This window comes from Hordeum vulgare, chromosome 1H, assembly GCF_904849725.1.
Source record: "Hordeum vulgare subsp. vulgare chromosome 1H, MorexV3_pseudomolecules_assembly, whole genome shotgun sequence".
In the NCBI taxonomy this organism is placed as follows: domain Eukaryota; kingdom Viridiplantae; phylum Streptophyta; class Magnoliopsida; order Poales; family Poaceae; genus Hordeum; species Hordeum vulgare.
The window spans coordinates 442,022,504-442,036,698 of record NC_058518.1 but is presented as its reverse complement, the minus strand read 5'-3'; the positions used below and the strand labels follow the sequence as shown (position 1 = coordinate 442,036,698).

The 14,195-nt window shown below is 47.1% G+C and overlaps 1 protein-coding gene and 1 pseudogene across 1 annotated transcript; both read left to right on the top strand.

The window, feature by feature from the left end:
- Window positions 1-1,046: 1,046 nt before the first annotated feature.
- Window positions 1,047-5,296, top strand: LOC123413328 (annotated as a pseudogene).
- A 2,965-nt stretch (window positions 5,297-8,261) lies between these two features.
- LOC123413309 (uclacyanin 1-like) lies at window positions 8,262-8,955 on the top strand. Its single transcript, XM_045106254.1, has one exon. The coding sequence runs from the start codon at window positions 8,397-8,399 to the stop codon at window positions 8,919-8,921; it is 525 nt and encodes a 174-aa protein (XP_044962189.1). The 5' UTR covers window positions 8,262-8,396; the 3' UTR covers window positions 8,922-8,955.
- Window positions 8,956-14,195: the final 5,240 nt, after the last annotated feature.

Sequence of the window (14,195 nt, the reverse complement as noted above, 5' to 3'; positions counted from 1 at the left end):
CAGAAGCTAATCCAGAAGCTGAAAATAACTGACCCAAATCTGCTTTACAAAATCTGATTTTAGCTTGACGATAACACTGATGCGCGTTTGCTATAGATTATGCAGATTTGTAATTTGGTCTTGACTAGTTTCTTTACATGACATGCTTTTTTTCTGGAATTTTGACAGTGACATACATCTTCATTAATTGATTAATTAGATTTAACATATGCATGAAATATGAACGCACCAACACGTTTGTAACGTTTGATCAGAGACCAGTTCAACTAATTTATGTTTAGCACGCTCGTGCGGGCATCCGGACAGTTAGCAGCCTGAGTGTTTCATTGCCAGACCCAGTCTACTCACGGCTAGTAGTTTCATCTTCTCAATCGTTTGTTTTATTACACTTGCTCAAATATTGTAATACTGAAGATAAAGACACCATATCTGATATTGTTCGAGATTTCTAAATCACATCAAATATCAAATAGATCTTAATTTCTTACAGATTTTTAATTGGATCATTGTTCTATATATATGTATTAATGTATGGAAAGCCAAATTGCATTTTTATTATCAATTTACATTGCAAAGTGAAGTGGACTTTAATTTTTATCCGATTGTGTCGGCGTTATCGATTCTCTACATGTGAAATTAACATGCATTATCTTTACATAACTGTAGCAAAATATTTTAAAATCTCATGACAACACACGAGCATTCTACTAATGGATGTAATAGGAAAGCACCAACACATTCAGAAAGTTTAATTAAAGTCTGCGTGTTCAGTTAATCTATTATTAGTGCGGGCATCCGGATCGATCGTTTGGACATGGTCTCCTGAGTATTACGTAGTTGATTGTTAACTTTTTATAAAAGCGATGGAGCCAAGCAATAAATATATTAGTTTCAGGAACTAACTCGTACCCATTTATATTCATGCACTTTAGATGACCTACTCCATGTCACCTGGTCAACGCGCTTACACGTGATGATCCTTGAACACATCCATCGCCTATATATGTCTACACTAATATCAATTATCTCACAACACCATTCCTGCAGCCATTTCTCTCTCTAGCAGCCTTGGAGCTTCAGATTGTTACTTGATTGCGCAATACAATCTAGCGCTAACTTCCATCTCCCATCATACTTTCAATTTCTACCAGTTAGCTAGCTTGCCGATCCACATTTAATCCATGGAGACCAAAGCCCTTATCCTGATCACCGTGTCTATGGCCATGATTGGGACGGCGTTCGGCACCAGCCACACGGTGGGTGCCCCGGGCGGTTCATGGGACTTGCAGACGAACTACTCCCAGTGGGCTTCGAGAATCAGGTTCACCACCGGTGATGAGCTCCAGTTCCTGTACCCCGCCACCGTGCACAACGTGGTGGAGGTGAGCAAGGCAGGGTACGACACTTGCAATGGCTCCAGACCCATTACAACGTTCCCAACCGGAGATGTTGTCCCGCTCGCTGCCACCGGGACACGGTACTTCATCTGCGGCGTTCCCGGACATTGCATCGCCGGTATGAAGGTCCAGGTTGATGTTAAGTCAAAAGTAGTGCGCACAGTGCAACGGTGCCGAGGGACGGGGAATCGGCGTCGGTGCCAGTCCAAGATTGTATCAAGCTCAGCCGCGGCGGGTTGCATTGGACACTCTACGGTGGCCCGGTTTAGTGTGGCAGCTGTTGTGATTGGCCTCATGCTGTTTTTTTAGAGTTAATGATGATTGTGCTTCTTTGTTTCTTTCCTTTTCGAACGTGCATGCACTTTATGTATTATAATTCAATTTTTTCATCAAATGTTATTTCATTTATTATTAATCGAATTAACTTCTCGTGTAAAATCTAAACTATAACCAAGTGTATAACCATGAAATGAATTTATCAAAGATGTGTTGGGTGCAATACGAATGCACCAATCCATCATATACAAAGAGGATGAAGAAGTGAGTCTAACTCAATCATGAAACACACTTTTCCGCACTTTATATATTATAATTAAGCTACCACCAAACAGATTACATGACCAAACAATATATACAAGGAGATGAGGTGGCCCTCATACAATGCCGATCCTAGGAGAACCGGATTATGCAGGACGCGCTCGACTATGCTATCGAAAAAAGAGTCAGGAGGAACTTAATTAATACAACACGACGCTAAATCCTATACGACCTAAGCTCCAAGAATACACTCTGAGGAGGCATAGCAGTGTTATGAGTCGAGTTGTCGTGTCCACAATGACATAGGTTTTGATCCAGAACTTGGAGACGAAGAGGAGCACCATGACGACATCTTCAAGAACAAAATGACACCCTCGAGCATCGGCGACGGAAGAGACAAAGTGTGGAGCTTTAGCTTAGCAACTCAATCTCGTCACCATGATGTCTCTATGGCAAGTGCGACGAGCACATGACTACAGGTACGGATCAGGGCACCGCCCACACGTCCAAGAGGGACACCATCACTGGCGCCATGGTGCCTGCCAGAGAGCCATCCATGCAGATCACCACTAGAGGTCGCCACCCTGGCGTCCATGTCCAAGACTCCACCATCGCCCACATCACAATGCAGCCACCATGATAGGAGGATTAAAAGACGACGTATTTCACTCCTAGTCCAGCATCAGCCACAGACTATGCATCAGCGCCTCGATAGTAGGAGGCACCCATACCTTCTTCTCCAGCCGATCCCAGTTGACCAAGGAAGACACTACCCTGTGACTACAATACAGCCGCCGAGCATCCTCGCACGACGTCATATCCCTGGCCCTTGACGTCGATCTGTCTCACAATGCCTTAAAGCCCCGACCACCACCAACGTCCACCGTACCCGCGAGGAGAGGAACCTTAAGGCCCAGGGGCACCATCCAGATCCGCCCGAGCATGTACCCCAACTCGTAGCCATGCCATCGGTATAGAGCCAAGGGAAGGAGGCGCAGTGCCACCGCCCAACGCCACCAGGAGCCTAACACCCAACTCCGAGCACCGCCGCCCCCATCAAGCCGCAACAACCATGCACCCGTATAAGGTTACTCTAGCTGCAAACGCCACCAAACCACCCCACAATGGCACACCCCCATGCCAACTACCTCAAGTAGACGAGACCATCGATGACGGTCGGCTCACCCGGCTCAACCTACGCCGCCGGCTTGCAGCCGGTCTGAGAATCCCCTTGATCCAGATTTGCAAAGAGAAGCCCACCACCGTAACCGTGCGCAGCATCGGCAGGCCTGACCGCGGTTGTAGAGCCACATGAGCCTCCGCACCATGGAACCACTATTCGTTTATCGCAGTCATAATTGTGCCGCACCGCCCTACATAGTGGTGTGCTCCCGCAAATGACGATGTCCCGTGCCAGCCTCACACCGCGAGGAAGGGAAGGGGGCGCCACCACTGACGCCGGCAGTGGCGAGGGATGGACGAGGTTTCGGGAAAGGGTTGGAGCTGATGGCGAGTGGGTTCGACCCCCCACCCCTCCCACGTGGGAGTGCAATGGGCTGGGCGAGACGAGGGGAGGGAGGACTTTTCAGCAAAATAGTATAACTCACTAGGTTAGGGGAATGGTTGTACAACTCACTAGGTTATTTTAAACTTCTTCTTCTGCAAACCCAGAAGCTAATCCAGAAGCTGAAAATAACTGACCCAAATCTGCTTTACAAAATCTGATTTTAGCTTGACGATAACACTGATGCGCGTTTGCTATAGATTATGCAGATTTGTAATTTGGTCTTGACTAGTTTCTTTACATGACATGCTTTTTTTCTGGAATTTTGACAGTGACATACATCTTCATTAATTGATTAATTAGATTTAACATATGCATGAAATATGAACGCACCAACACGTTTGTAACGTTTTATCAGAGACCAGTTCAACTAATTTATGTTTAGCACGCTCGTGCGGGCATCCGGACAGTTAGCAGCCTGAGTGTTTCATTGCCAGACCCAGTCTACTCACGGCTAGTAGTTTCATCTTCTCAATCGTTTGTTTTATTACACTTGCTCAAATATTGTAATACTGAAGATAAAGACACCATATCTGATATTGTTCGAGATTTCTAAATCACATCAAATATCAAATAGATCTTAATTTCTTACAGATTTTTAATTGGATCATTGTTCTATATATATGTATTAATGTATGGAAAGCCAAATTGCATTTTTATTATCAATTTACATTGCAAAGTGAAGTGGACTTTAATTTTTATCCGATTGTGTCGGCGTTATCGATTCTCTACATGTGAAATTAACATGCATTATCTTTACATAACTGTAGCAAAATATTTTAAAATCTCATGACAACACACGAGCATTCTACTAATGGATGTAATAGGAAAGCACCAACACATTCAGAAAGTTTAATTAAAGTCTGCGTGTTCAGTTAATCTGATCGTTTGGACATGGTCTCCTGAGTATTACGTAGTTGATTGTTAACTTTTTATAAAAGCGATGGAGCCAAGCAATAAATATATTAGTTTCAGGAACTAACTCGTACCCATTTATATTCATGCACTTTAGATGACCTACTCCATGTCACCTGGTCAACGCGCTTACACGTGATGATCCTTGAACACATCCATCGCCTATATATGTCTACACTAATATCAATTATCTCACAACACCATTCCTGCAGCCATTTCTCTCTCTAGCAGCCTTGGAGCTTCAGATTGTTACTTGATTGCGCAATACAATCTAGCGCTAACTTCCATCTCCCATCATACTTTCAATTTCTACCAGTTAGCTAGCTTGCCGATCCACATTTAATCCATGGAGACCAAAGCCCTTATCCTGATCACCGTGTCTATGGCCATGATTGGGACGGCGTTCGGCACCAGCCACACGGTGGGTGCCCCGGGCGGTTCATGGGACTTGCAGACGAACTACTCCCAGTGGGCTTCGAGAATCAGGTTCACCACCGGTGATGAGCTCCAGTTCCTGTACCCCGCCACCGTGCACAACGTGGTGGAGGTGAGCAAGGCAGGGTACGACACTTGCAATGGCTCCAGACCCATTACAACGTTCCCAACCGGAGATGTTGTCCCGCTCGCTGCCACCGGGACACGGTACTTCATCTGCGGCGTTCCCGGACATTGCATCGCCGGTATGAAGGTCCAGGTTGATGTTAAGTCAAAAGTAGTGCGCACAGTGCAACGGTGCCGAGGGACGGGGAATCGGCGTCGGTGCCAGTCCAAGATTGTATCAAGCTCAGCCGCGGCGGGTTGCATTGGACACTCTACGGTGGCCCGGTTTAGTGTGGCAGCTGTTGTGATTGGCCTCATGCTGTTTTCTTAGAGTTAATGATGATTGTGCTTCTTTGTTTCTTTCCTTTTCGGACGTGCATGTATTATAATTCAATTTTTTCATCAAATGTTATTTCATTTATTATTAATCCAATTAACTTCTCGTGTAAAATCTAAACTATAACCAAGTGTATAACCATGAAATGAATTTATCAAAGATGTGTTGGGTGCAATACGAATGCACCAATCCATCATATACAAAGAGAACGAAGAAGTGAGTCTAACTCAATCATGAAACACGCTTTTCCGCACTTTATATATTATAATTAAGCTACCACCAAACAGATTACATGACCAAACAATATATACAAGGAGATGAGGTGGCCCTCATACAATGCCGATCCTAGGAGAACCGGATTATGCAGGACGCGCTCGACTATGCTACCGAAAAAAGAGTCAGGAGGAACTTAATTAATACAACACGACGCTAAATCCTATACGACCTAAGCTCCAAGAATACACTCTGAGGAGGCATAGCAGTGTTATGAGTCGAGTTGTCGTGTCCACAATGACACAGGTTTTGATCCAGAACTTGGAGACGAAGAGGAGCACCACGACGACATCTTCAAGAACAAAATGACACCCTCGAGCATCGGCGACGGAAGAGACAAAGTGTGGAGCTTTAGCTTAGCAACTCACTCTCGTCACCATGATGTCTCTATGGCAAGTGCAACGAGCACATGACTACAGGTACGGATCGGGGCACCGCCCACACGTCCAAGAGGGACACCATCACTGGCACCATGGTGCCTGCCAGAGAGCCATCCATGCAGATCACCACTAGAGGTCGCCACCCTGGCATCCATGTCCAAGACTCCACCAGTCGCCCACATCACAATGCAACCACCATGATAGGAGGATTAAAAGACGACGTCTTTCACTCCTAGTCCAGCATCAGCCACAAACTATGCATCAACGCCTCGATAGTAGGAGGCACCCATACCTTCTTCTCCAGCCGATCCCAGTTGACCAAGGAAGACACTACCCTGTGACTACCGAATACAGCCGCCGAGCATGCTCGCACGACGTCATATCCCTGGCCCTTGACGTCGATCTGTCTCACAATGCCTTAAAGCCCCGACCACCACCAACGTCCACCGTACCCGCGAGGAGAGGAACCTTAACGCCCAGGGGCACCATCCAGATCCGCCCGAGCATGTACCCCAACTCGTAGCCATGCCATCGGTATAGAGCCAAGGGAAGGAGGCGCAGTGCCACCGCCCAACGCCACCAGGAGCCTAACACCCAACTCCGAGCACCGCCCAACGCCACCAGGAGCCTAACACCCAACTCCGAGCACCGCCGCCCCCATCGAGCCGCAACAACCATGCACCCGTATAAGGTTACTCTAGCCGAAAACGGCACCAGACCACCCCACAATGGCACACCCCCATGCCAACTACCTCAAGTAGACGAGACCATCGATGACGGTCGGCTCACCCGGCTCAGCCTGCGCCGCCGGCTTGCAGCCGGTCTGAGAATCCCCTTGATCCAGATTTGCAAAGAGAAGCCCACCACCGTAACCGTGCGCAGCATCGGCAGGCCTGACCGCTGTTGTAGAGCCACATGAGCCTCCGCACCATGGAACCACTATTCATTTATCGCAGTCATAATTGTGCCGCACCGCCCTACATAGTGGTGTGCTCCCGCAAATGACGATGTCCCGTGCCAGCCTCACACCGCGAGGAAGGGAAGGGGGCGCCACCACTGACGCCGGCAGTGGCGAGGGATGGACGAGGTTTCGGGAAAGGGTTGGAGCTGATGGCGAGTGGGTTCGACCCCCCACCCCTCCCACGTGGGAGTGCAATGGGCTGGGCGAGACGAGGGGAGGGAGGACTTTTCAGCAAAATAGTATAACTCACTAGGTTAGGGGAATGGTTGTACAACTCACTAGGTTATTTTAAACTTCTTCTTCTGCAAACCCAGAAGCTAATCCAGAAGCTGAAAATAATTGACCCAAATCTGCTTTACAAAATCTGATTTTAGCTTGACGATAACACTGATGCGCGTTTGCTATAGATTATGCAGATTTGTAATTTGGTCTTGACTAGTTTCTTTACATGACATGCTTTTTTTCTGGAATTTTGACAGTGACATACATCTTCATTAATTGATTAATTAGATTTAACATATGCATGAAATATGAACGCACCAACACGTTTGTAACGTTTGATCAGAGACCAGTTCAACTAATTTATGTTTAGCACGCTCGTGCGGGCATCCGGACAGTTAGCAGCCTGAGTGTTTCATTGCCAGACCCAGTCTACTCACGGCTAGTAGTTTCATCTTCTCAATCGTTTGTTTTATTACACTTGCTCAAATATTGTAATACTGAAGATAAAGACACCATATCTGATATTGTTCGAGATTTCTAAATCACATCAAATATCAAATAGATCTTAATTTCTTACAGATTTTTAATTGGATCATTGTTCTATATATATGTATTAATGTATGGAAAGCCAAATTGCATTTTTATTATCAATTTACATTGCAAAGTGAAGTGGACTTTAATTTTTATCCGATTGTGTCGGCGTTATCGATTCTCTACATGTGAAATTAACATGCATTATCTTTACATAACTGTAGCAAAATATTTTAAAATCTCATGACAACACACGAGCATTCTACTAATGGATGTAATAGGAAAGCACCAACACATTCAGAAAGTTTAATTAAAGTCTGCGTGTTCAGTTAATCTATTATTAGTGCGGGCATCCGGATCGATCGTTTGGACATGGTCTCCTGAGTATTACGTAGTTGATTGTTAACTTTTTATAAAAGCGATGGAGCCAAGCAATAAATATATTAGTTTCAGGAACTAACTCGTACCCATTTATATTCATGCACTTTAGATGACCTACTCCATGTCACCTGGTCAACGCGCTTACACGTGATGATCCTTGAACACATCCATCGCCTATATATGTCTACACTAATATCAATTATCTCACAACACCATTCCTGCAGCCATTTCTCTCTCTAGCAGCCTTGGAGCTTCAGATTGTTACTTGATTGCGCAATACAATCTAGCGCTAACTTCCATCTCCCATCATACTTTCAATTTCTACCAGTTAGCTAGCTTGCCGATCCACATTTAATCCATGGAGACCAAAGCCCTTATCCTGATCACCGTGTCTATGGCCATGATTGGGACGGCGTTCGGCACCAGCCACACGGTGGGTGCCCCGGGCGGTTCATGGGACTTGCAGACGAACTACTCCCAGTGGGCTTCGAGAATCAGGTTCACCACCGGTGATGAGCTCCAGTTCCTGTACCCCGCCACCGTGCACAACGTGGTGGAGGTGAGCAAGGCAGGGTACGACACTTGCAATGGCTCCAGACCCATTACAACGTTCCCAACCGGAGATGTTGTCCCGCTCGCTGCCACCGGGACACGGTACTTCATCTGCGGCGTTCCCGGACATTGCATCGCCGGTATGAAGGTCCAGGTTGATGTTAAGTCAAAAGTAGTGCGCACAGTGCAACGGTGCCGAGGGACGGGGAATCGGCGTCGGTGCCAGTCCAAGATTGTATCAAGCTCAGCCGCGGCGGGTTGCATTGGACACTCTACGGTGGCCCGGTTTAGTGTGGCAGCTGTTGTGATTGGCCTCATGCTGTTTTTTTAGAGTTAATGATGATTGTGCTTCTTTGTTTCTTTCCTTTTCGAACGTGCATGCACTTTATGCATTATAATTCAATTTTTTCATCAAATGTTATTTCATTTATTATTAATCGAATTAACTTCTCGTGTAAAATCTAAACTATAACCAAGTGTATAACCATGAAATGAATTTATCAAAGATGTGTTGGGTGCAATACGAATGCACCAATCCATCATATACAAAGAGGATGAAGAAGTGAGTCTAACTCAATCATGAAACACGCTTTTCCGCACTTTATATATTATAATTAAGCTACCACCAAACAGATTACATGACCAAACAATATATACAAGGAGATGAGGTGGCCCTCATACAATGCCGATCCTAGGAGAACCGGATTATGCAGGACGCGCTCGACTATGCTACCGAAAAAATAGTCAGGAGGAACTTAATTAATACAACACGACGCTAAATCCTATACGACCTAAGCTCCAAGAATACACTCTGAGGAGGCATAGCAGTGTTATGAGTCGAGTTGCCGTGTCCACAATGACAAAGGTTTTGATCCCGAACTTGGAGACGAAGAGGAGCACCACGACGACATCTTCAAGAACAAAACGACACCCTCGAGCATCGGCGACGGAAGAGACAAAGTGTGGAGCTTTAGCTTAGCAACTCAATCTCGTCACCATGATGTCTCTATGGCAAGTGCGACGAGCACATGACTACAGGTACGGATCGGCTCACCGCCCACACGTCCAAGAGGGACACCATCACTGGCGCCATGGTGCCTGCCAGATAGCCATCCATGCAGATCACCACTAGAGGTCGCCACCCTGGCGACCATGTCCAAGACTCCACCAGTCGCCCACATCACAATGCAACCACCATGATAGGAGGATTAAAAGACGACGTCTTTCACTCCTAGTCCAGCATCAGCCACAGACTATGCATCAGCGCCTCGATAGTAGGAGGCACCCATACCTTCTTCTCCAGCCGATCCCAGTTGACCAAGGAAGACACTACCCTGTGACTACCGAATACAGCCGCCGAGCATGCTCGCACGACGTCATATCCCTGGCCCTTGACGTCGATCTGTCTCACAATGCCTTAAAGCCCCGACCACCACCAACGTCCACCGTACCCGCGAGGAGCGGAACCTTAACGCCCAGGGGCACCATCCAGATCCGCTCGATCATGTACCCCAACTCGTAGCCATGCCATCGGTATAGAGCAAAGGGAAGGAGGCGCAGTGCCACCGCCCAACGCCACCAGGAGCCTAACACCCAACTCCGAGCACCCCGCCCCCATCAAGCCGCAACAACCATGCACCCGTATAAGGTTACTATAGCCGCAAACGCCACCATACCACCCCACAATGGCACACCCCCATGCCAACTACCTCCAGTAGACGAGACCATCGATGACGGTCGGCTCACCCGGCTCAGCCTGCGCCGCCGGCTTGCAGCCGGTCTGAGAATCCCCTTGATCCAGATTTGCAAAGAGAAGCCCACCACCGTAACCATGCGCAGCATCGGCAGGCCTGACCGCGGTTGTAGAGCCACATGAGCCTCCGCATCGTGGAACCACTATTCGTTCATCGCAGTCATAATTGTGCCGCACCACCCTACATAGTGGTGTGCTCCCGCAAATGACGATGTCTCATGCCAGCCTCACACCGCGAGGAAGGGAAGGGGGGCGCCTCCACTGACGCCGGCAGTGGCGAGGGATGGACGAGGTTTCGGGAAAGGGTTGGAGCTGATGGCGAGTGGGTTCGACCCCCCACCCCTCCCACGTGGGAGTGCAATGGGCTGGGCGAGACGAGGGGAGGGAGGACTTTTCAGCAAAATAGTATAACTCACTAGGTTAGGGGATCCTTGTGCTCAGAGGTAAACGTGCGAATGGTCTCGCAAACATAGTATCCGCATAGATGTGTCCCCCGTGGCTGCTGGTCGCACTTTACGAGAATAGAATATATATAATCAAAATAATAATCTAGCATCATAAATGTATTGAAAATAGAAGTATATCATACTACTACTTACCTGAGCCGCTCTAAAGGTCAGCTTCTCAGGCTCGATACCGGGAGTCACGCACTTGAACCGCTTCCAAACCCTGCCCGACAAGGATAATGATTTGCTAAGTTTTTCATTAATTGATATATCAGAAAATCATCGAAAGAGACCGATAGAGCACAAGAATGATTGAAATTACCCTTGGAGCATGTCCTGCAGGCTTTGGAACTGTTCCAAGGGTCTCGATAATGGGTCGAAGGCATCAACTCTTCCCTTATCAATATATATCACTAGTAGAAAACGGGCCTTTGGCCGGGACCCTTTAGTCCCGGCCTGCCTCTGGGCCGGGACTAAAGGCCCGGCCACGTCGCCCCAATTCTCATATCCTCCCTCGAGGCTTTAGTCCCGGCCCGTAAGGAGCCTTTAGTCCCGGTTCGTGTCCCAAACCGGGACTAAAGGGCTACGCGGTGGGCACCCCGCATGTGCGCCACCTTTAGTCCCGGTTTGTGTCTTAAACCGGGACTAAAGTCCTCTGCCTATATATAGCACAACCCCCTCTCCCCTCTTCGTTGCATTTTTCTTGGATGGAGTATTGTGGGTGGGTGCTTGCCCTCCACTTTTTTTGATGCACTAGAGGTGTTTGTTGAAATGTGTGTTAGAGCGATGCCGCTTCAGTTCACCGAACACAACTACGATATGAGATGTCCGAGCCACGCTTAAACCTCTTCCTCTTTATTTCTACTTATTCTAAAAGGTTAGCAACTATATTTCCTCGTTTAGACCGTGCGGTACTAATTTTTAGGATCGTGATTGTATTTGATATGCGGTCGTATAACGCAGATGAGCCATTCATGAATGTACAGTGATCGGCGCACAACCGCTTATAGAGAAGGCGTGCATTCTTTTCGAGATGCACTCGATGCGAACAAGCATGGTGGTGGCTATATGTTTTGTCCATGTGTTGAATCTCGGAATGAGAAGGATTACACGTCCTCAAGAGTCATGCAGAGCCACCTGCTTCGGTCCGGTTTTATGTCTGGCTATAATGTTTGGACCAAGCACGGAGAAAGAGGGGTTATGATGGAAGACGACGATGAAGAAGAAGAGAACGATGATGACAACTACCGATCTATGTTCCCTGAGTATGTTGATACCACAATGGAAGACAATGAAGAAGAAGATCAGGATGAAGAACGGGAACCAGATGAGCCGCTGATGATCTTGGCCGGGTCATTTCTGATGCACGGCGAGGTTGCGACACAGAAAAGGAGAGGTTGCAGATCGAGCAGATGTTACAGGACCACAACAAATTGTTGTACCCAACTTGTGAAGATGGCCAGAAGAAGCTGGGTAGCACACTGGAATTGCTGAAGTGGAAGGCAGAGACCGGTGTGACTGACTCGTCATTCGAAAAGTTGTTGGTACTGATGAAGAAGATGCTTCCAAGAAAGAACGAATTGCCCGCCAGCACGTACGAAGCAAAAAACCTTGTCTTCCCTCTAGGCTTAGACGTGCAGAAGATACATGCATGCCCTAATGACTGCATCCTCTACCACGGTGAGAAGTACGAGAATATGGATAAATGCCCGGTATGCACTGCATTGCGGTATAAGATCAGAAAAGATGACCCTGGTGATATTGAGGGCGAGCCACCCAGGAAGAGGGTTCCTGCCAAGGTGATGTGATATGCTCCTATAATACCACGGTTGAAACGTCTGTTCAGAAATAAAGATCATGCGAAGTTGTTGCGATGGCACATGGAAGATCGTATGAAAGACGATAAGTTGAGGCACACCGCTGATGGTCGGCAGTGGAGAAAAATCGAGAGAGAGTTCCCGAGATTTGCAGCTGACGCAAGGAACTTATGGTTAGGTCTGAGTACAGATGGCATGAATCCTTTTGGGGAGCAGAGTTGCAGTCACAGCACCTGGCCCGTTACTCTATGTATCTACAACCTTCCTCCTTGGTTGTGCATGAAGCGGAAGTTCATTATGATGCCGGTGCTTATACAAGGTCCAAAGCAACCCGGCAACGATATTGATGTGTACCTAAGGCCATTAGTTGATGAACTTTTACAGCTGTGGGCCGAACCAGGTGTACGTGTGTGGGACGAGCACAAACAAGAGGAATTTAACCTTCGAGCGTTGCTTTTCGTAACCATCAATGATTGGCCTGCTCTTAGTAACATTTCAGGACAGTCAAACAAGGGATACAATGCATGCACGCACTGTTTGGATCAGACAGAAAGTATATATCTCGACAACTGTAGGAAGAATGTGTATCCGTGCAATCGTCGTTTTCTTCCGCCCAAGCATCCCTTAAAGAAAAAAGGCAAGCATTTCAATGGCAAGGCAGAACCCCGGGGGAAGCCTGTCATCCGTACTGGTGTTGAAGTATTTGATATGGTCAAAGATTTAAAAGTAATCTTTGGAAAGGGTCCTGGCAGCCAACCTGTTCCTAACGGCCCTGATAAGCGCGTACCCATGTGGAAGAAGAAATCTATATTTTGGGAGCTACCCTACTGGGAAGTCCATGAGGTCCGCTCGGCAATCGACGTGATGCACGTGACGAAGAATCTCTGCGAGAATATTCTAGGCTTCCTGGGCTTGTATGGGAAGTCAAAAGATACACCGGAAGCACGGGAGGACCAGGAACGTCATAAAGGAAGAGATGGCATGCATCCAGGGCAGTTTCAAGGGCATGCCAGCTACGCTCTTACTAAGGAAGAGAAGGAAATCTTCTTTGAAGTCATGTTCAGTATCAAGGTCCCGACTGGCTTCTCGTCGAATATAAATGGAATCGTAAATATGAAAGACAAAAAATTCCAAAACCTAAAGTCTCATGACTGCCACGTGCTTATGACGCAATTGCTTCCGGTTGCATTGAGGGGAATTCTACCGGAAAATGTTCGCCTGGCAATTGTGAAGGTATGTGCATTCCTCAATGCAATTTCTCAGAAGGTAATCGATCGAGAAAGTCTATCAGGGTTACAGATTGATGTGGTCCAATGTCTGGTCAGCTTTGAGTTGTTGTTCCCGCCATCCTTCTTCAATATAATGACACACCTCCTAGTTCACCTAGTCGAAGAGATTAGAATTATCGGTCCTGTGTTTCTACACAATATGTTCCCCTTCGAGAGGTTCATGGGAGTCTTAAAGAAATATGTTCGTAACCGTGCTAGGCTAGAAGGAAGCATCTCCAAGGGCTATGGAACAGAGGAGGTCATTGAGTTTTGTGTGGACTTTCTTCCTGACCTTAAGCCGATTGGTGTTCCTGAATCTCG